Raw genomic sequence first — 23,843 nt, 5'->3', positions numbered from 1 at the left:
TTCTGCTGACTCATAGAGTCTCATTTAATCTGATGCTTTCTGTTGCTATCTTTGAATTTTGTCATTTCGAGTATAATGTGTCTTGGATTTTTCCTAATTGCGTCTATTTTCATTGGAACCCTGCAGATCTCTTGGATCTCAGTGCCCGTAATTCCTCAACTCTGGGAAATTTTTATCAATGATTTCTTTAACTATTATTTCTTCATCACATTTGCCTTCCTGTTCTTCAGGGTCTCTGATGAGTCATATTGTTCCTCTTGAACTCATCCCATAGTTCTCTGGTAGTTCATTTCTTTTTGATCTGTTTTCCACCCTCTATTGTTTCCTAGAACTTTCTTCCTTCTCATCTTGGAGCTCCTATTTTTGCTTAGCAAAACAAAAATCTTTTGTTTATTCTGCTATTCAAAGCTTTTTAAAAAGATTTTTATATCACCTACTATGTTCTTCATTTCCGTCTTGTCTGATTATAGTAGTTTCATTTTGAGTCATGCTTTCTTGTACTTTGCTAACTACCTGTGCCATCGTTTCTTTGAACTCATTGAGCAGCCTCATCATGGTGTCACTAAAGACATTGTCTGAGAACTTACTGGTGTTTGTCTTTGGAGATACATTTCTCTCATTGAGCTTGGTGGATGTCTATGTATTTTCCTAATGCTGGTTTTCCAGTGTTGCTGTGCTTAGTCTTTGTAGTTAAGACCCTCTGGAAGATGCTAACGGACTAGACTGGGTTTGCTCTCTTCTATGCCTATCTTCGCTAAATGACAGAAAGAATAACTGTTAGCAGCACGTAATTTGTTGAGTATACCGTCAGCAGTTATGGCAGGGGCCCATTTTTATGGTTCAATTCAGATGTGGAGGCTGCTAGGACTTGGTTGAATGGGAGGGTCTCTGCCTCCCATCCTGGGTTAGGCCCTGTGATGTCAGGAAGAGGCCACCCTTTCCTGGAATAGTGGAACAGCAAGCAGGTTTTTTCAGGGTAATATTTTTTTTCAAATCAGACTTTGCCATTATGTGACTTTTCCTTTACATAAAGATATAATTTTTATAAAATAGAGTTGCGTTTTATATTTGTAGGGAACCTGATGTAGTTTTCTTGTTGTTTTAGGTTTGGCTAATGTTAGGTGCACTCTGCATTGCCTACAAAATTTTGGGCTTTTCACTTGATATATCCCCTTTTCTTTGTTCTTTTTTTTCCCCCATGGTGTTTACCCTAAACTGTGCCCCTGAGAGTTTTTAATTTATTTATTTATTTACTTTTGCTTTAAACACTGTGGTTACGAAGTTGTTCATAATACTCTTGTACTGGCTTTAAGCGAGCACCTACCCCAACTCCAGAGTGACCTTCCCTCCAACACATTCCATTCTCCCAACCACCCCCATGCCTGTCCCCGAGCAGGCACAAAATAGTTTATCTCATATTGCTTGTTACAACCGAATGAATAATGGAATTATCAAAAAATAGTACAGTAAAAGAAAATTCGTGAAAAATCGTATCTCACCTTGTCTGAGGGCTTACAAAGTTTGTTGTTTGTTGTTCATTGCACCTTCTGTTTTACTGTTTTTGTTTATTGAGCATAGTTGGCTTCTATATTACTGTCCAGTCTAATTTGGTGTGCTCTTATCAGAGAGTCAGTATTGTAGAATTTGGACAGAGCCACACACTCCAGAAACTCTGATCTGTAGAACTAAGCCAGTGAGTTTACATGACAGTGGCTGTGTGATATGGGTGTGGCTGCTAGGGCTTCTGGAAGTATGGACTGGGGGAGGGGAGACTGTCCCCCAACTCCGTGAAGACCCCAGAGAAGTCAGCTTGAAAAGTGATATGCTGAGAATTTTCATGGGTTCGGGTGTCTCTGCAGAGATTAGTTGAGAAGCAGTGGAGTTGAGCATTGGCATGGTGGCATCTGTTGAGTCCCAGAGGATTTCAAGCATCTTGAGATCTGGTCTTCATCCTCATTGTTTGTGTATAATCACCTTCCCATTGTTGTTTTTTCTGGAAATACACCTCTAAAAAAATTTAGAGAGCTTTTTGGCATTTTATTAACTTTGAGATGTATGCTAATTGAGTAGCTAGAATAGTGGGAGGAATCATGTGCAATATTACCATTATATGAATCTACTCAGAATGCAAAATGGCCAGAGAATGAGGAACTGTGAGGTTGAGTAAAATAACTTGTCTTTGTTCTTTGGTTTGTGTGTGTGTGTGTGTATGTGTGTGCTTTTTGGGTCACACCCGGCAATGCCCAGGGGTTACTGCTGGCTCTGCACTCAGGGATCACCCCTGGAGGTGCTCAGGGGACCATATGGGATGCTGGGAATCGAACCTGGTTGGCCACGTGCAAGGAAATGCCCTACCCACTGTGCTAAAATAACTTGTCTTTAGGGTTAACAGATTCTTATGCTTTTTTGATCTCATTTTGAAAGCAAATCCAAACTTTAAAAATTTAGTAACTTTGAGGGCCAGAGTGATAGTACGGGTAGGATATTTCCCTTGCATAAGGCCAACCTGGGTTTGGTCTCCAGCATTCCCATATGGTCCCCCAAGCACCACCAGGAGTAATTCCTGAGTCCAGAACCAGGAGTAGCCCCTGAGAATCATGGGATGTGACCCAAAAAGAAAAAAGGAGAAATAATCACACTCAGATTGGACTCAAGTCCTTACCTCAAGCTCAGTAATAAGAATTAAAATAGTTTATTAAATAATCAATAATAATAGACTCCCGATCAGGATGTCAGGGGAGTTTTCCCTAGGCTTATCTCAAAGCTGCCAGTTAGCATTATTCGGTGGTGATAATAAATGAGATTGACCAGTTATTTTCCTTTTTGGTTCATACATATATTCGTGGAGTAAGGATGGAATTGCTCTAGGAATTACTTTAGCCTATAAGGAACTGACATTCACAGTTCAGATTTTCTTTGATTTACTGTCTGGGCACATATCAGCCTGCATATTGGTACTCAGATCTTCTAAAAATTCAGAAACAACTAATGTTTTTAGACATTTGATGCCTGTATGTATTCACAGGAAGGATCAGCCCTCATGGAAAAATGAGTCAAGATGGAAAACAGATTTTTGTTCTATTAGGCTCAAAACTGACTATGATATTTAACAAAATCAGTTTTTCATTATCTTTCCTACAAGAATGAAAAAAGGACTAGTCTTGAATGGATGAGAGTTTTGTAAAAATGGGTTAAAATCTAAGAGGAAAGTTAGAACAATGGAGTTGGTATAAGTTTCAATTTTAGATCTAATGGTCCAAGTACCAGTTTTACTTTTGAGAAAATACTTCTCTGAACTTCAAATTTTTTTATCCTTAAAAAAAATGGAAATACTGATTTCAATACCTGTTTCCTTGGTATTATTTTAAGAATTAAATGTGACAATGCGGGGCTGGAGCAATAGCACAGCGGGTAGGGCGTTTGCCTTGCACAAGGCCGACCCAGGTTCAATTCCCAGCATCCCATATATCCCATATGGTCCCCTGAGCACAGAGCCAGGAGTAACCCCTGTGCATTGCTGGGTGTGACCTAAAAAAAAAAGCAAAAAAAAAATGTGACAATGCATAAAAAGCATTTGTCACTATGCCTAGCATATGGTAAATAACCTACTTGATCTTTCCTTTCACTTTCCTGATTTGCTGCATTTCTAGCAAAAGGCTTGATTCATTTGACTTTAAGTATATTCATTTTTTTCTAGGGACTGTATTTCTTTAGGTAGTATTTATTTATTCCATCCTGATTTTACTTTGAGCGCTACCTCAGATACTGGGGTTTCTTTATAAACAGAGGTGTTTGATGAAAAATTTTTCACCTGTCTGTACATGGGACTATATCAGAGAAATTAGACCTTTGGAAATGCCGCATTTATGCAAATCAGCAGCTTTTCAAAGGGGAAAAAAAAAGTCTTTTCTGCCTACAATTTTGCATAAGCTTGTATTTTTAATTCCTAAATCACAAAGACAATGACATCACTGTTATAGAACATACTTCCTTTTAACCAGTGTTATGTTGTTCTGGTTGTCTCTCAAAGGGTGCTCCATAGGGCTCGGATTCGTTTATTCTTTTCTCTTTTCATCCAGCTTGTACTTAAGATGGAGTAGACTGAATGCCAGATCCCAGAGGTGTATATCTTCATCTCACCCCTCAGTGTGCAGTGATTATAATCCCCAGAAGACAAGAAGTTATAAATATAATACCAAACTTATAATAGCTTTTATCATTACGTGCTTTGAAAAAGTGCAGCCTTCTAAAATTATCATAAATGAATACAACTTGTTTTATTACACTTTAGACACTGCACACTTCGTTTGTAGGAGAACTTAGGTAGTGAGGTAATAGCCATCTTTTTACCTCACTTTGCAAAAGAGGAAAGAAACCAAAAAAAGTACAAGCACCCCCCCACATCTTCTGCTACCCTCTCTTTCTTGTTGGTGTTTCTTTCACATTTTTATCTCAGTCCATATTTACAAAGGCTCCCAGCGGCAACCATTTGATCAACTCGCCATGAAAATAACATTAGTTTTCAGTTTCAAACTTCTACATGATCACAATTTTTTTTGTTTTTTTAATTCTTAACATTAGCAGTACTATTTTTATATACCAGTGGTGGTATTTCATGCTATTTGAAAAATTAAAATTCGACCACAGATCACTTATATAGATAGTTTTTAGGAAAAATTGGAAAGCAGCATGAAAAATTAATATAAGGAAACAGTATTTATATCAAACTGTGAGAAGCTGATGATACATGAGACAACAGGAGGAAATAAAAATCTGGAGAAGCAGTGATAGGAAAAAACCTAGAGATTTTGAGGGTGGGGGTTGGAGCGAGACTCACGCTGCGATATAGTAACCTATATGTAACTTCAATGTTAAGAAGTTGAATACAACAGAGAATGTAGTCTTTGGCCCTAAAGACCTCTGTTTATTTGGAAAGACCAACATAGGATAGATAATTATAATTTGATGTTCTATGAACAAATTTAGTGATGGAGGCATGTAAAAATATTCTTAACATGCACTTTTATTTTAATCCACTTTCTCTTGCTCATCTTTAAGATTTGACTAAGTTGGCTTCCAGAAGGCTATGCATGAACTCTATGGGGTGAGGAGGGGAGTTGTTAGGGAATATCTCTCTAAGTTAATTTACTTTAATTCAACTTAAGTTGAATTATTTTACTTCGCTGTTTTTAAAAGTGTGTGTGTGTGTGTGTGTGTGTGTATGTGTGTAAATTTTATTTTTTAAACCAAAGAGCAGTATCATAGTTCTCTTTTCCCAAAGGTCGGGAGGAGATGAACGTATATTATTTCATCATTCATTTCTTTGTTTACTTAATTAACAAATCTTTATTAATTGTTTGTAGTCCCTGAACGTCCCAGGCTATTTCATGCCTTTGTGATTGCGCGGTTGATTTTACTGTTTAGATAGAATGCCCAGACATAGTACTTCTGCAGTAATGCTGTGGAGGTGAACAGACATGGTGAGACTGCCCTGAAGGGCCTATTGGGATCTATAATTGAACAAAAGAATTGAATACTAACACATTATGACTGTGGTCAGTATTATTATAGGGAGTACAAGAGCATCTAATGGATGTATTATAATCTTCTCTGTGGGATTAGGAAGCCTGTCAGAAGGAAGCATTTAAATTAAGAGCATTACAAGAAGGAGTTAGCTTAGAGAATGGGGGTGAGTGTTATAAGCTAGAGACCTTACGTAGGAAAAACAGTGCAGTAATGAATCTTCCTGCCTGTAACAAATCATTATGAACAAACAGTGCAGTAATGAATCTTTGTGCCTGTAACAAATCATCATGAACAACTTTGTAAACTTCAGTGTTTAAGAAAAATGTGGGCGGGGGGTGGATCTTCTGTACTGTGGACTACATAAAATGCAGCAACCATTTTGCCACCAACGATAAGAGCTGAGAAACTATGAAATACTATGTTTGAAGATACCAGAGATGAATTAGTGAAATGTGAACAAGTCGCGTTTGAAAAGAAAGAAAATGGAAGAAACGGACGAGTGCTTATGACTGCTTTTGCCCTGTAGGCTTTACTGCTTAGAGGAGCCAGCTGTGTATTTTCCTTTTGATAGCCTCACATGGATATTAATACAAAAATGGGGTCCCGATAATTCCCTAGTGCTCTACACTGACACTCTGAAAGATTGCAGTGAAGAAGAGAGTAAAACAAGGTAAATGAGCTCTTACCTGTCTGCAGTCCAGCTCTGAATCATCTTTGTGACCTCGGAAATTCCCAAACCCAAATTATTAGATTATATTTTGTTTTTACTAGCACCTCCAGGCTCCTTGCTGAAACAGTGATTTCTAGAACATGGTGAGAGGTCTGAAATTATTTCTAGTTTTTCCTATTTAATTTTCAGAACATAAAGGTTTTTTAGTCTCACAAGGGCACAGGAAAATATGAATCAAGAGCCAGCTAAAACAGCAGGCAATAAAAGTAGACCTGTAAGTGTTCTAGATTAAATATATCTCCTAGGGATTTTTTTTGGTGGGGGGGGAATGAGAGTAGTGTGGGGTTGAATCCAGGGCCTCACATGTGTAAGGCAAGTGACTTCTGCTGCATTACATCCCTAGCTAGGTAAGGATTTTAAAATAACGGTTGCCTAGGTTGCAAAGCTGGCTCTGTGGTCTAGAATGCGTACTCTACTTGCAGGTTTGATCCCTGGCACTTCGTGGTTCCCTGAATTCCGTCAACTGTGACCCAAAATTTGAAAATACATAAGTATAATAAAATAAAATAACTATGCTCAGTAAGTTCAAGGAGAGAAGGAATAGCACATTTCAGGCGAGAATTGAAAATATTTATAAGGGCCTTGGGATAAATAAGTGTCAGAGGGAGCCTGCCTCAGGTTTGATCGCAGGCACCTCCCTAGTCAGCTGAGTGGCAGTCCCGGGCACTGCCGTTTTCATCCCCTGTACCATAACAATTGTATAGTCCCCAGCAAGTACTACAACCAAGAGTCACAATACCGCAACCAAATGTGTTTTCCTCAGGTTTCACAACAGCAAAAGGGGTAAAATGAGGGAAAAAATTGAAAGTATCAAAAGAAAATCATATAGTATATTTTTAAATGACCAAACATATATTCTAAAAACTAGGGAGAGTGGGGCAGTAGCCCACACCCAGTGGAGCTCAGGGATCAATCACTGTTGGTGGGGCTTGGGAGACTGTATGAGGTACCTTGGATCAAATTGCATGATCCAGTTTTTTCAACTGGAATTTTAAATCAGAAAGACAGTTCCGGAAAGAAGCTCAGAAGTATACAAGGATGAGATGCAGGATAGGATAGGAAATACAAAAAGATACAAGTTAAGGTCTTAAGTGGAAATTCTAAAGGAAAAGAGGTGAGAATATTGTGAGCAGTATATAAAAGTGGTGACAACTAAATAATTTTTTAAAGGGTAATAGACAATAGTTTAAAGAGCACAACATGCCCTTAGGATAGGATTAATCTTAAAAACCTGTCTACTTGTAGATATACCATAAGAGGCATTAAAAACAAACACTTGAGGTGAATGTTTATTTCAGCATTGTTTTAAACAGCTAAAAAGTGAGAGCAGTTCTGAGGTCTGTCAGCTGTAAAGCATTTTAACAAAATATAAACATACGTTGAAAAATGATTTGAACCTAAAACAAAATTCAAGTTTGATACATATTACAACATAGACCTTGAAAATATAGTCAGTGAAAGAAACCAGTCACCCAAAGATTCCATTCATATGCTATTCCAAGTATGTGAAATGTTAAGAATAGGCAAATCTGTAGATGGATTAAGAGCTGATACCATGGGGGTTTTTTGCGGGGGTGGAGGCTGATAAAAATATACTAAAATTTGGTGATAATTGCACAACTTAATATACTAAGAAAATGGGTGATTAGGCAGTATATTTTAATGGTAACAACTTTAGAGTCTGTGAATTATATTTTGATTGAAAACAGTGGGAAGGGACCGGAGATATAAGGCCCTTACATTACGTTGCTTGTGGTTGCTCAAGAGTGCTCCCTGAGCACAGCCAGGTCTGGCCTCAGAAATATAAAAACAAAGCAAAACAACAAAATAATGAGAAGAAACCCACGCCAAATTCATATTCTTAGAACTACAGAAACTGAGGAGAAAATCTTAAAAGTAGTTGGCAAAGCTGTTCATAGGACTGTGGGATTAATTTTCCTTAAGGGAGCATAAATATACCATCAGATGATTTCTCAGCAGGAATAATGGAAGTGAATAGACAAAAAGTAATTCATTGAGCATGTCCTCATTATACTAAAATAATATAACTACCAATCCTGAATTTTACCCAACTGAAATACCTTTGAAGAAGGAAATTGTGGGCCAGAATACAGCTTAGACAGTTGCTTTGTGTGTGTGAGGCCCTGCATTCAATCCCAGGCACAAGAGAGAAGCCTTCTCTCAGGAAACCTATATTAAAGGAGAAAATTAAGAGAGATGCTTAAGCAAACATGCCATCCTGATGGAAGATCAGAAATAAAAAATGAAAAACAACAAAAGTGGTATATGCACATGCTAATACTGGTTATATACCAAGAGCAGTGAGTATATATTTTCACTGAATGATTTGTTCATTCAAGAATGCCTGTAGAAACTGCTACTACTTAATATCTGTCAGAAGTCAACTGGATAAATTATATAGTCAGTATGCCCTACAGCTATGTAACAATTTAGTTAATATGCAACAATAAGAGTGATTGTCACAAATAATATGAAGTAAAATTAGCCAGATACAAAATACTACATGATCTATAGTACCATTTATGTTGAAATATTGAAGAGGGAAAATGAACCTGTGCTCTTATAAATCAATTGAGTAGTAAAATAGTTGTTGGCAAGGATAGGAAACAAGAACTTTTATACTATAAGTTGGTACAGTAACTATAGTAAACAGAACATAGATTGGTAAAGATAAATACTGTTTCTGTAGCCCTCAGAAAAATTGAAAATCACCATATAATCCAACAATACCACTGCTGCGTATATTTTTAAAAAAAATTAAAACAGAACCTTAAAGAGATTCGTATTTCCTTTAATCATTGCAACATTAATTACAACATCTTAGATATGTAAACAGCCTAAGTGTTGATCAATGAATGAATGAAAGTGTGGTACCCAATATGCCAAATACCAGTAACAATGATGGGTCTCATTCTCCTAAAGAGCCTTGAATATAATCTCAGGGCTAGGATGAAGGAGACGTTACTGGGGCCTGCTCCAGGCAATCGACGAATAACAGGATGATTTGTGATTTGTGATAAGTGTACACATGCCGTATGTATATATGTACACACATATATGTATATATCTTTTATGTGTGTGAATAGAACATTAATCAGCCACAAGGAAAAGTAATCCTGTCATCTGTAATGACGTTAAAAGATTTTAGAAATTATCTTAAGTAAAAGCAGTAAGTCCGGCTGAGAAAGAAAAAAAATCACGGTATGGTCCTACTTAAATGTGAAATCTCAAAGAGTCAAACTCACAAAAACAGATTAGAATTGTGGTTACTAGAGGTTAAGGAGAGTGGGGAGATGTTGGTTAGAGGGTGCAGACTTGCACTCTGAGGTAAGTTCTGAGCTTCCAGTATACATCATGATGATGATCAAGAATGGTAGTGTAATTTATTCTTGAAATTCCTGGGAGTTAACTGCTCTCTCCACATACACACAAAAAAAGATGTGATGGAGATGTTAGCTGTGGTGGTAGTCATCTTGTATATAAATGCATCAGATCAATACTTAAAATACCTTAAACTTAGCAAATTACATGTCTTTTTCATCTCAATAAAACTAAGAGAATCAAGCTAGCATTTATGATATAGGAATGGTGAGATCTAGAAATGGCTGCACATCCAGACATTCTAGTGCTTGTAGTTTTCACAGCAATGTTATGTTTGAAGATTCACCAAGATTTATTACCTCTGTGTACTTTTCTGTGAATATATATACTAAAATAATTTTAAAGTGAAAGTCTTGGTAAATCTTAATATTGAATGTATAAAACAATATTTAGCATTGGTAACTGGAAGGAATTTAAAGTACTTTTGACATGGGAGTTATAAAATATGAAATTTCAAAATTAGAGTACTGTATTTAGACTCTAAAGATATCTTACCTTTTGCCCTCTAAAATCACTTCAAGGGACTGGATAGTACAACATGTAGGGCACTTTCCTTGTGCGTGGCCAGCCCTGGTTTTATCTTTGGCATTCCATGTGGTTCCCTAGCACTGCCAGGAGTAATTCCTGGGTACACAGCCAGGAGTAACCCCTGGGCATCACTGGATGTGGCCCCAAATCCTAAATAAGTAAAGTCATTTTAATAAGCAAATTTGAAATTACCAGGTACAATTTAAACTTAGAATTTTGGTCATAATATAATAATATTTTTGGTAGATCAAAAATCCTGACTTTGGGGCTAAAAATGCCTTTGAAATAATTTTTATTTCTTTTGTCTCTTTTGCTACTTCCCATATTGCTTGGTCTGTTTCTAAACACTACTCAATTTAGCAATATCCCCTGAGAAGTGCTATGGCACTTAATGTGTATTGTTCCCTAGAGGATCATGAAAGAAAGAAAATGCAAATTTTCTCTAGGGATAAAATAGAAAATTAATTGAAGAAAAAAGAGTCCATAATTTAAGTTATAGTTACCGTTCGGAGAAAATTAAATCACAAAATTTTTTTGTTGATTATGTCTTAGTTTAAATACCAGCTTTCCCAAGCAGAGCTCATACTTTTTATGCAGCAGCTTATACGGCTTATGTTTGTATTTTCATTTGGTTGATTTATACAATGATAGGAGCTTAATACCTATTTTTATGCATTATCTTCTTACTCTTTCTTTACTTACTTCAGATTTATCATCGGTTGGCTTTTGAATTCCATATTAGGATTTTGAAAGAAATACTCCAACAACAACAAAAAAAAAGAATTGTATTTTTGTTATAGTGATTCTGCTGCATGGATTACAAGCACTCTATCTCCATGCTTGGATAAACTCCATCAAAAGCACATTATCCTCCTACTTCTGTGGCCAGCTGCCTAATTGTATCTGCTGTAACCACACGCTGTTGGAACATGATACCAGTGAAGAACAGAAATGATAAATTACTCCCTGCAGGTGATAGTGATAATGATAATTTTTAATTTCCTTCTTTCTCATAAGGTCTAGTCGGATCTTATTTTACTGGCTGCCATCCTGTTACATACATGCATGATTATTTGTCTTTAAAGAAATACCCAACACACCAAAATATGGGAGAAAGTCATTCATTTTAACTCCTAGCCATTGTTCTCCAAATGAGCATGTGTAAAATTAACTGCAGCTATCTTTTCTACATGAAATAAAGACAGTGTATGCCTTTAAACAGATTTTTTTTAAAATGATTCAAGTTTAGGAAAACTGGAAGTTATTTTCTGTTCTTTTAGATACTCATTCTAAAACTGTATGCTTAATGATATTTATATATCCTTAATGCTTAAGGATATTTATTTAAGATGCACTAAAATGCTATGCACCTTTATTATTTTCCTTTGTTCTTCAAGTAATTCTGGAGGATTTTCACCAAATTGTAGGCATGATCACACTACCTCAGAAAGATACCCTTGCATGTATTTCCCTTTCATTCTGTTTTCTTCTGTCTTCTTTTGTTGTTAGTAGTTAGCATGCATTCTTCCTTCTCTCAGCCTCGGAACTTGATAGCTAATATTTTTTCCCAATCGTGATATAATTCAGTGAAATTCTATTTGATTGTGATCCTGCCTTTGAATATTAACCCGCTGCTATACATGCTTGAGTTTAGTGTTTATTTCCCCAGCAATTCCTTTGCCTCTGACAACATGGAGATGTGGAACAAAAGAGAAATTTATTCCTTCTAGATTATCTGATCTTTTTCAAGCACATGTCAAGTTGTGCTCAAATGATAGTCACGCTGCCTGTTAGTCATTGTTTTCAGTATGCTATGTTGGTTGTTTAGTTTTATATTTAAATGACTTCAATGGAGAGTGTGTAAGTTTGTTGGAATTAACATCTGAGAGACATAGAGTTAGCCTGTCAATGGAAAGGTTATAAGACAGTCAAACTACAATTTTGAAACAGTAGCATGCAACTATTATTTACAGTGTCCTTGCAAAAATAAAAACACTAATCATAGCTCACTTTGTTCATAAGATTACATTTTGATTTCTTTTTCTTTTATGTTTTGAAAAGTCCTTTCCCTTAAGAGACATTCTGCAACTTGCTTGTGTTTAAGTAAGTGCTGTTTTTATCAGAAATTCCCTCTGGTTTTTCAGGGCAAGAATCTTCTCCTTTCCCATGATGTAAATGCTGTATGCTGACTAGTCTGCGTGTGCTTTTTAATCCCAGATGAATTTCTGCCTAACTTTTCATGTCACTATTTAATGTGTGTGATGGAACTGATAGTAAAGGGTATTGAGATCCATTTTAGTGAGGACTACAAAAGAGGTGCATTTCAATTTTATCTTTTTCCTAACTTTCTGTCATGTATTTATAACTATTATTTTATCTTTTCATTTCTTTCCCATATTACTTATTGATCTTGAAGCTTATAAACCATTTGTGTTTGGTTGCCCTTCACTACCCAGTTTTTTGTGTTTTTTTTGCGGGGGGGGGGTTTCCACTGTATTACCTAAGGGACTACGCCAGTAAAGGGTTGGTTTCTTTTTTTATTTGTCTTTTCTTTTCTCTTATTTTTGGTGGGAGTTGCCTCTCCATCAGTGCTTAGGGACCACCGGGGCGGGGGGTCAGGGAGAGGCCACCTTCACAGTTTGCTCCTGATGCCGTTTGGTCCCAGCAGTGGTGATGGCTGTCAGGGTCACACCTGGCAATGCTGCCGGGTGGCAGATGCCATGCAGTGCTTTGACCTGAGGCCCCTGCGCATGCAGGGTATGCATCCCTAACTACTAAGCCATCTCCTTAGCCCCTCCTTTCTTTTTGAAAAAGACTTACTGTATCGTTTTCATTTTCCATTTTTCTCTTTGTTGCTCAGACGTGGCTGTGGTGCTTGCTGGGGGTTGCACACTTGCTGGTGGTGCTCATAGTGCTTGCTTTTAGCTTCACGCCTGCAGGGGAAGGTGGGGGGGGCAGTGCTCATGCATTTCTGTTTTAGTGCTCACACACACTTGGTTTCAGTGCAAAAGGTCCACGCTGAGTTGTAGTGCAGAGGATCACACTCAATGCAGCATTGAAATTTCTGGGATCACACTCAGCATGTGGGACTGTACCAGGGGTAGCACCCTAACGGCAGGCACTCTACCACTGAGCTCTCCCCAGAGCCTCTTCTTTCATTTTAACTAAGTTCCATAATAAGGGATTAGAAGACAGCTGTAAAATGACTTGTTCTTTAAAAATAATCTTTTTTTTTTCTTTTTGGGTCACACCCGCCGATGCTCAGGAGTTACTCCTGGCTCTGCACTCAGGAATCACTCCTGGCGGTGCTTGGAGGATCATATGGGATGCTGGGAATCAAACCCGGGTCGGCTGCATGCAAGGCAAATGCTCTGCCCGCTGTGCTATCACTCCAGCTCCTAAAAATAATCTTTTTATTGTATAGGTTTGTTGTACACTCCTTTGTGTGCAAGCCTCTTTTCATTAAGGCCTATATTCTATCATTGTAATTCCATAACTGTTCATGTTAATTAACTAAAATGTTAATATTGCCAGTCCATTATGTCAGGGGCACTGCTAAGCAATGTTCAGAGGCCCAGGGGTCACTTCCAGCATTGCTTGACCAACTGTGTCAGGTGGTTCAGTTTTAGGACCCTGTTGATGCTGTGGTCCAGGTATGGTTCAGCGTCGAACCCAGTGATGCCATGGTCCAGGTATGCTGGGGGCTACCAGAGCCACTGCCAGTAGTGCTCAGGGAGTTACATCTGATGCCAGGATCAAACACAGCTATCTCCATGATCCTATTGGATTATCAACCATTATTAAATATTGTATTATTAAGTATTGTGTTTTCCTATGAGGAGATCACAAAAGAGCAAGATTATGTCTCAGTGAGGTCTGTCCTAAGACGGTGGAGTCAGGCTGGGGGCATGGCGGTGATTTTGGGTTGTGGGAACAAGCGGCTGCCAGGGACTATGCTTGAATGGGCTCCAAGCTGACCTGCCACACCCCACCCCATCCCCAATTTACCTGGGTCAGTTCAGCCATACGCAGGTCCAAATTAATTGTGGTTTTTGATCTCTTTCAGATTTATTCATGGGTCTCTGAAATAACAATAAATGAGCTTGTATAGCTGAGCTGGAGGTGGTTTGTGAGTGTGGCTCCCACATACCTAACTTTTGGCTGTTTAATTTCTTGGTAAACTTGGTCCCAAGTTGTTGGGGTCCAGCCAAAGGCACAGCGGTAACTTGGAGGTATCTGGAAGCCTGAAGGCACCATCAGGATGCTGATGTACTTGCCCCACAGGTATAGGTTGACCTGCTGGTGGGACCATACCCCCTCTAAATTCTTTTAATAGAAACATTTTATGTCCGGTATGCATTGCTTTTTCCTTAGGAAAGTCCTTGTGTTATTTTCTTAGAATGGATGCCACTTTTCCCACTTGCTGTGGGTACTGGCACACATGATCAACATGATCAAAGAACTTATATCTGGTAGTTTTATTTAGTTTTCCTAAGTCAGTCTTATTTTCACATGCCTTTGTGGGTATGGCTGGGGATCATCCAGGATCTTGGATATATTAGGTCTGTGTTCTACCGTTGAGCCATATTCCCAACCCCTCACATGCTTCTTATTCTTCAGATTTTTTTTCTTCATGGATTTCTCTGTCTTGTAAATTTCATTAGGTCTATTGTTTTCTTAGTTTATAGCAACCTGATATACAAATAATAGTGCCTGTGTGTGTTGGGGGGGGGAGGAGCACAAATATCTTCAGATTTGTTCTTTTAATTTCAATACTAAAAATAAAATTGTTTTAGTGGGTGGGAGCTCTGGGGTCACACCTGGTGATGCTCAAGGGTTACTCCTAGCTCTGCACTCAGGGATTACTCCTGGTAGTGCTCAGGTGTCCATTTGGGGTGCCAGGGATTAAACCTGGGTAAGCCATGTGCAAAGCAAGCACCCTACCTGCTGTATTTATAACTTGGGCTTTCATGCTAATATTTTCATTTGCATTTTATTAAATTTCTACATAATGCCTAAAAAGGCCTCTTCATTTTAAAATTTTATAAACATATCTGTATATGAGTAGGATTTAATTCCTCCTTTGTGCCTACCCATCTGCTTCCCTGATCTTGATGATTTCAAGCACAGACCGGGTAGAAAACCCCAATAGACTATTTTACAACTTTGCCTTAAGCCATTAGAAGTACTTTAAAGAAATTCAGAAGGAAAAGGAGGTCTTTAGTCTTTCTGAATTGTCATTTCTTTTTAATATTCTGTGTCACTGTCACTGTCGTTTCCTCCCGTTGTTCATCGATTTGCTCGAGCGGGCCCAGAAATGTCTCCGTTTTGAGAATTGTTACTGTGTTTGGCATGTTGAATGTGTCGTGGGTAGCTTGCCAGGCTTTGCAATACGGGCGAGATACTCTTGGTAGCTTGCCGGGCTCTCTGAGAGGGGTGGAGGAATTGAACCCGGCTCAGCTGGGCCAGCTGCGTTCAAGGCAAATGCCCTGCCGCTGTGCTATCGCTTCAGCGATATATTCTGTGATTTTTAATATTTTGGATTTCTTTCTGATATTTTTTCCCTTAAACCTGAAGAACTTCTTTTAAAATATCTATTCTAAAGTAAGTCCCTAGGCAATGGATACCTTGGTTTTCCTTCACTTGAAAATGTTTTTATTTTGCCTTCATTCCTAAAGGATATTTTTGCTGAATATAGAATTGTATTCGTTTTTTTTTTCTGCTCCAAATATTTTAATTTGCACTTCCAATGATGTGTGTGTTAGATCCACAGGTTCCTGAGGCAGTGTACATTATATTTCTATCTTTTCCTTGATTTTTCAAAGGATATCATCTTTTCTCCCATTCAATTCACTGATTTTTTTTTGTCATTTTTATTATGCAATTAATCTCAGAGAATTTTGTTTGTTTGTTCCAGTTGTATATTTTAGTTCTAAACTTTCTATTTTATTTGTTTTTCATAGTTGGTCCCCCTGCTTAGAATTATCCTTCAATTCATTTCGATTGTTATTTCCTATTACCTCATTTCTTTTACGTCATTACCAGTATAGTTATCATTTCTGCTCTAATGTCTTTGATAATACCAGCATCTGGATCAACTCAGAGTTGACTTGTTTTGTCTTTTCTCTTGAGATTTGGTCATATTTTTCTGGTTACTGTTTTGAGTGATTTTGGATTGTATCTTGGACCTTATGCATATTTTGGCGTGTGGATTCCTGGCTGTATTATAATCATGCAGAGAGTGCTCGTGTTTGTTTTAGCAGACTACCAGTCCAGTTGATGCCAAAATAAGTTCTAAGTGACTTAATTCTCATTACCATTTTTTGACCCTTTTCCATAATGTATTGAATATTTTAGGGGTTAACTTAAGACATACAGATTTATCCAGTCTCAGCCTAGTTATCTGAGCCTTTACGTATTGCTTTGGTGTTTCCCAAACACATTTTATGGAGGGGTTAATCCTCAAACTTGTGCCAGTAATTTCTATTTCAATTCAGTTTTCTCAATTTTTGCTGTATTGATTTGAGTCTAGCTTGAGCTGTGTAGTTCAAGGCTTATGCTAAGTTATCTTAGAATACATAGAATTTCTCAACTCTCTCCTCTCAATATTTGTCCCACACTGGTTTTTTTGAAAATTATTATTTTATCTAAGTGTATTTAGCCAAGATTTAATGAAGTATATTATGTCGTAGGACTAGTTATATTAAGAAATTAAAGATTAAAAAATAATTAAATTTTATTGAGAACCTGCTAAGATAATGGACTGGGTAATGGGCCTAAAAATGTATTCAGGACCCTGCTCTTTTGTAATCTCATAGGACAGGCTGTTACATAATGTGGGATTAAAATTAAATTGTTTGTAATGACCATGTTTACTCAGCATGTAGTTACTGTGTACAAACAATACTCTGAGCACTAAGGAGTTGGTGAATGAGAAAGCATATGTAAATTTAAAAAACCTGTTCTTGTTGTTTTGGGGACATGCCCAATTAGTTGAAGTGGTCCATAGAAGATTATCAGGTAATCAGCTAACCAAACTATGTTTTAGAAAAATTATAATTAATAACATAGTTTTCTGTGATAATCTGTACCTAATTATAACATTGTTTTATTCTGTCCTACAGAATTACAGTATTCAAATTTTATCTTGGTATCAAAAGTGAACCTTAAGGCTAAACATTGAATTGGGTTTGGACCTAATTCATGTTTATCTTACAGATCAGTAAATTGTGTATTCTCAATACACTGTCAATATAGTAATAAAATCAATATAATCAAATTAGCTTTAAGGATTTTTTTTTTTATTGAATCACTGTGATAGACCTTTACAAAGCTGTTCATGATTAGGTGTTAGTCACACAGTGTTCCAACACCCATTCCTCCACCATTGTACATTTCCCAGCAATAATGTCCCCAGTTTATTATGTTTTTCTAACATTTTAAAAATCTTCATCAGGGCACAGTGATTTACAAAGTTATTCCGAGTTGAGCTTCAGGCATAACAATGTTCCACATCAATACTGTCACTAGTGTCAACTTCATTCCACTAGTACTCGGAGGTTCACTCCCTTTCCCCAGCCCACCGCCTTAACAGGCACATTTTTAAGTTTGGTTTTCATATTTTCGATTTTTTCCAATTACAGTAATTTTTTTAAAAATAATCTTTCTGGGGCTGGAGAGATAGCACAGCGGGTAGGGCGTTTGCCTTGCACACAGCCGACCCGGGTTCGATTCCCAGCATCCCATATGGTCCCTTGAGCACCGCCAGGAGTAACTCCTGAATGCAGAGCCAGGATTAACCTCTGTGCATCACCAGGTGTGACCCAAAAAGCAAAAAAAAAAAATAATAAGCTTTCTGTTAATATATTATAATCTTTATTGGATGCCATTTTTAAAAGATTGTTAAGCCAGTTCTATTAATAAAAAAAAGTAAATGTTAAACAACAAATAATAAAAATTAAATATTCATCTGAATATGTTAATTTCTTTTAGAAAACTCTTTGTGCCAACACAGTAACCCGTAGAGTTTTTCAGTTTTTCCTTTGGCAGTTTGCTTAGATTTGTTTTATATGAGCACTTCTTTCTTTCTCTCAAGAGTTTAGCTTATGAAGTTTCATTGATTTAATCACAAAAATATTCTTAGTGCTTTATTTTAAAATAAAGAGCTCAACAGACTGGAGCTGCATGAAAAGCATGCGGGAGCCCTGGGTTTAATCTCTGTCACCTCGTGATCCTGAGCATCTAAGAGTGTGGCCAACCAAAATAAATTAATTATAATTAGGTGCAGGAGAGCCCAGCAAGCTACCAAGAGTATCTTGCCCACATGGCAAAGTCTGGCAAACTACCCGTGATGTATTCGATATGCCAAACACAGTAACAACAAGTCTCACCATGGAGATGTTACTGGGCCCGCTTGAGCAAATCCATGAACAATGGGAGGACAGTGCTACAGTGCATGAGAGTAGAAGAAATTTAATTAGCTAGCTTTGTAAAAAGAGTTATGTTTTAGTTATATATTGCTGTCTGACAAACCACTCCCAAATTTATTGGCATAAAATGATAGTCTTTTAGACTTATGCAGTCTAAAATGGATATTTCTACTGGTTCTGATTTTCTGAGTTCTTTCATTCTTCTGCAATTTTCTGGAGACTTGTTAGGTGCTAGCGGGTTAAAAATGCCATAACCCTTATGGTAGCCTCTCTGAGATCATTTTGATCAGTTAGGAGCTGACTTTAACCCTCTCACTTTCGGTGTAGTCTCTCCTTTCAGTAATGTATTGTGATTATTTCTCTTAATAGAACACATTGATTAATCTGTATATCCTTTCCCATATTAACAGTGTGTTTGTGTTATTTTGGGGGAAAGCCAAATTATGTTACTTCAACCTATAACAGGTTTTCCAGGAAATATATCACCTGCTATAAGTTTGAGAAATGTCTGATCTTTGAAATAATTTCTTATTTGTTATGTTTTTAAAATCTGAATAATTATTTATTTCCTATCATTAATAACTACTTTTTTATATATATAAACAGGCACTTGCTGGCTACTTTGATATATATTTTGAAAAGAATTGCCACAACAGGGTAAGTGTCTAGAGTTGTCTACCAAAAATTAATTGTATGAAATATACTGTATTTTATTTTAGTGCCCCAAGGTGTTTGAGCATAAGCATTTTGCCATTGTAAGCAACTGGAGCTTTTGTTTGATGTACTAGATTAATGTACCGTGATATTAAAAATCTTGTACTTCATCAGATACTTTTGAACTCTACCAATGCAGGTCGTGTTCTCAACGGGCCCTCAGAGTCCCAAAACACACTGGAAACAAACAATATTTCTGTTGGAAAAGCCATTTTCAGTAAAAGCAGGTAAGAAACAATCATAAAGAGGGTGAAAATACAATTTTGAAGTAAGCAATATTCATTCATTCTACAATTTTTAATGTGCCCACTGTATTTGAAGCAATGTAAACAGCTGCTGAGATGCTTCCAGATCTTCTCATTTACCTAAATTTTAAATTGCATATCATTTTATTAGTATAACTGAAAAAAATATTTGTTTCCCGGGTGACTTAAAGAAGTATCACCAGTAGAATATAGGAGTTTTTAATGTTATTAATGGTTATTGCATTCAAAATATACTTCTATGGATGTTCTTCACTGTCTCCATCTTAAATAATACAGTGTTTTTAGAGCTTGAGTCTGTTTCTTTGTTTTATACCTCATTGATTTTTTTCATGTATATGAGCACTTACAGTTCTTACATACTTGTATCCTGAGCTACAAATGTTAGAAATTGTTTATGGAACTGTTTTTAAAATTTAAATTTCTTTGTATCTCTAATTCTTCCTGTCCCACGTTCATTAAAAGCTTCATAGTCAAGTTAGAAAGTTTAAAACACAACCAACTTGCACAAAGAAACATTCACCATCACTGATAATTCAAGGAGAGGCTAAACATTGTAGCATGTTATCTAATACATCATCGAGAGGACCAGGGTGGATTGGGGAATGCATGAAATTTAATTGTACCAGGTACTAGATCTGTCATCAAGTATCAAGTAAGTTTTCATTACTCTTCTGGTAGTATCAATTGGCATAATTTTTTTTAAGTGTGCTACCATCCAGTTAAGTATAAATGTATCATTGCTGAAAATCCATAGTTTTTTCCCAGACCTGTATTTTGAGCTCTCATTCTCCTACAATCTCTATACAAGAATCTTCACAACACTGTGTCTATAAAATTGAAAAATTATAAGCAAACCTACTGCAGCAGAATATGGATGAATAAATTTGGTTATTGCATACAGTAAACTCTTTAGCAGATAAATGATGTGCCACTCAAAAGCACCATTGAGTCAAAATATGTTGCAGAATGATTTATATAGTAATTTATAAATCATATTTATCAGGACTTTAGAGCATGTAAAGCAACTGTGCATACATAGACACAAAATATGAATAAAATGTAATGGGTGTAGATAGCAATTGTACTGGGATTAAAGCCCTTGCCTTGTGCACAGCCGGTCCTAGTTTGATCCCAGACATCACATAGGGTCCCTCCGAGCAGTCTTGAATCATCCTTGAGCACAAAGTCAGGAGTGATCCCTGAGCATAGGGCCAGGAGTAAGTCCTAAGTACAGCCAGGTGTGGCCCAATCTCTTCTTCCCCCAAAGAGTTAAGAGTCACTTCAGAATGGTTCTATTTAAGTCCCTATAGCGGTTCTCTCAGTGGGGAGATAGAGCTAGGATCAAGGAAGCTTATAGATAGTTCTATACTGATGTTCTGAATTTTATTATTGTTTGCATTTTGGGGCCACACCCAACGATATTCAGGGCTTACTTCTGGCTCTGGGCTCAGGAATTACACCTGATGAGGCTTGGGGGACAATATGGGATGCCAGGGATCAAACCCGAGTCAGTCAGATGAAAGGCAAGCGTCCTATCTGTTGTGCTATTGCCCTGGCTCCTATTTCTTTAAAAAATTGAAGAACTGTGGCAAAAATGTTAAGATTTGACAAAGCAAAGTAATATTTCGTAGCTTAAAATACTGTTATTATCTATGTGTTTAAAATATTTCATAAAATTCTAACTTGGTGTTTACTTTAGTGTTGATGGATAAATTGGATCTAGAAATGCAAATAAGCAGCATAAAGCTGCACCTTTTAGTTATTTTCTCGTTTTGAGGTAACAAGGCTATAATAATAATACCTTAGTAGTGTTATTTTCTCTTTCTTAGAAAGCATGAACATAGCAGAACTGAAACGAGACCAATATGAATGAAATTCTTTCCCATCCTCACTCTTTTTTTGGTTTTGTTTTTGTAAAGCTCTGGTATTTAGAATGTGTATAAACTTAAAATTGTTGCTTTTTTCTTTTCTATAACCATTCTGTTGTCTTTACTGCTAGAAATTTAGAGTGCTAATTCATTCCTGATTTACATTTAAGGTAACATATGAAAGCCAGGGTGATAGCACAGTGGTCAGGGCGTATGCTCTGCATGTCTCTTGATTCCTTTCTCTGCTTGGCCCTCCAACGCCACATTCAGTCAGACAATTTATGCAGGAAAATATCAGTCCTCTGGTGCCATGAGGGGCTACCAGATTGTTGCAAGAGGACCACAGGTGAAAATTACATAAATGGGTGGTGACACGAGACTAGGGGTCAACCCCTAGGAATTATTCCTGGTGGTGCTCAGGGGGCCATATGTGATGCTGGGAATCAAACTTGGGTTGGCCACGTGCAAGGCAAACGCCCTACCCGCTGTGCAATCGCTCCAGACCCCCAAAATCTACTCTTAAGTAAAATAATCTAATTCGCAGCTTTACTGTTTGCAGTTTACCATTTGATTTTCGACTCTATGACATTCTGCGAAAGGTAAAACTGTAGAGACAGTGAAAGAAAAAGTCAGCAGGAGCTTGGGGAAGGTGGAGAATGAGGAATTTAGGTCTGTAATGATACCTATATGAAATTGTAATGATGGATGTCATTATACAAGTGTCCTGACTAATGTTCACTAACAAGTGTTTAATCCTAATGTGCGAACTATTGACATTAGGTAGCTATGATTATATCACTGTAGGTTAATCCTTAGTGGAAAAAGCCTACCACTTAGATTAGTGATGTTAATGATGGAGGAGGCAGTATATATATGGGGCAAGGGAAATGTGGAAAATATGTCTCATTCTCAATTTTGTTGTAAAGCCAAAACTGATCAAAAATTTAAGTCTTGGTGTTTTTACGTTATTACATAATTGTGTATCCCAAAATTACAGGGAATTTTGTAAGAATTGCAGAGTCTTATAAGTAAAAAGTTGAAGTAGAGATGTATAGATTTAATTCTAAAATTTCTATACAAAAGACTAGCCAATTTTGAGAACACATTGGAATCTTTATACTGTGTGCTTTGAAAGTTACTTTAATCCACAAAGTATGGAAGTATGGTGGGATTAGTGTATACTGTGATAAATTTATCATCAGTAGAGCCAGTAGAGAATTCAAAAATAAACCCTTTTTTGTATAGTCAGTTAAAATTTTCCAAAGGGACAATGAGATTCAAAGGGAAAGGAGTCTTTAAGCAACTAGAACAACTACATCATCTCATAGGAAAGCAAATGAAAATTGATTTGTACCTCATATCTTTTACAAAAACTAAACCTAAATGGATCTTAGGCCTAAATATCAAAACTTTAAAAGTATAACTCTTCTAAAAAAGTCACCTAAAGAGATAAACTTGCAGACTTAAGATAAATACAAGCTTTTGAAAATAAGATGTTGGCAAAATTAATAGAGCTGCACAGAGAACATGGAACCCTTTTATTATTTTTTTGGTATATAAGTTATGTCTAAATAAAGTTACTTTGTTGGGGAGGGGAGGCAGTTTGGGGGTTATGCCTGCAGTATGCAGGGTTTACTTTTGGCTCTGCACTCAGGGATCACTCTTGACAGTACTTGCAAAACCAGACTCTATACCAGGGATCTAACTAGGTCGACAAGGCAGGCACCTTATTACCCCCCCCCCCCCCCGGCCTTAATAAAGTTACTTTAGGAAAACAATCCTCATTAGACACTCATTTTTTCCATGAGAAAAAAATCATTACTCATTACCCTGAACCTGTAGTCTGATCATTTTTCATCATTTCTAGCCCTCCTGTCATGACCCCACCTAAGATGATTGCATTCGCCAGCCTAACAGATAGCAGCTTTTCAGCTGGCTGCCTCCTCGCCTTTGTGTACACAGAAAGCTATTTTGGTAACTCTTTCAGTCAGTATACTCCAGTTTACCTCTTGTACTCAGTTTGTTTCTGTAAATCTTTTCTCATTGTATCCTCCAAAAGTTTATTCCTTCTTTATTCCCTTAGATCTTTGATATTTTTGTCTATAACAACCCAGAATGTTTTAGAAGAGTGTTTTATTAAAAGATGAATTACTTTTCCCATCCCTTCCTTTTGGTCATTTGATACATTGTAAATACATTGATGGCTGAATAGGTGTAATAATATGTGTTGTCATTGAAATCCCTGTAACACTTAACAAACCATCTGTGTCACTGCTGTATTTGGTTGTTTCATTTTGTGAACTTTAACATTCTCTGAAATATTATCATACTCTAGCACTTGTGTAAGTTGGTGTTCAGATTTATCTTGGCATGACTGGAG

The 23,843-nt window shown here is 37.0% G+C and overlaps 1 protein-coding gene across 1 annotated transcript in view; it reads left to right on the top strand.

Annotated features, from left to right (window-relative positions):
• Positions 1-23,843, top strand: part of PRMT3 (protein arginine methyltransferase 3) — a 124,022-nt gene that overhangs the window by 92,813 nt on the left and 7,366 nt on the right. The window contains exons 14-15 of the mRNA XM_056132582.1: positions 19,222-19,272; positions 19,469-19,556. Coding sequence (XP_055988557.1) covers positions 19,222-19,272; positions 19,469-19,556 — 139 coding nt within the window. The remainder of the gene's footprint in view (positions 1-19,221; positions 19,273-19,468; positions 19,557-23,843) is intronic.

The sequence above is a fragment of the Sorex fumeus genome, unplaced genomic scaffold (assembly GCF_029834395.1).
Source record: "Sorex fumeus unplaced genomic scaffold, SorFum_2.1 ptg000007l, whole genome shotgun sequence".
Lineage (NCBI taxonomy): Eukaryota > Metazoa > Chordata > Mammalia > Eulipotyphla > Soricidae > Sorex > Sorex fumeus.
This window is presented reverse-complemented; position numbering and strand designations above follow the sequence as displayed.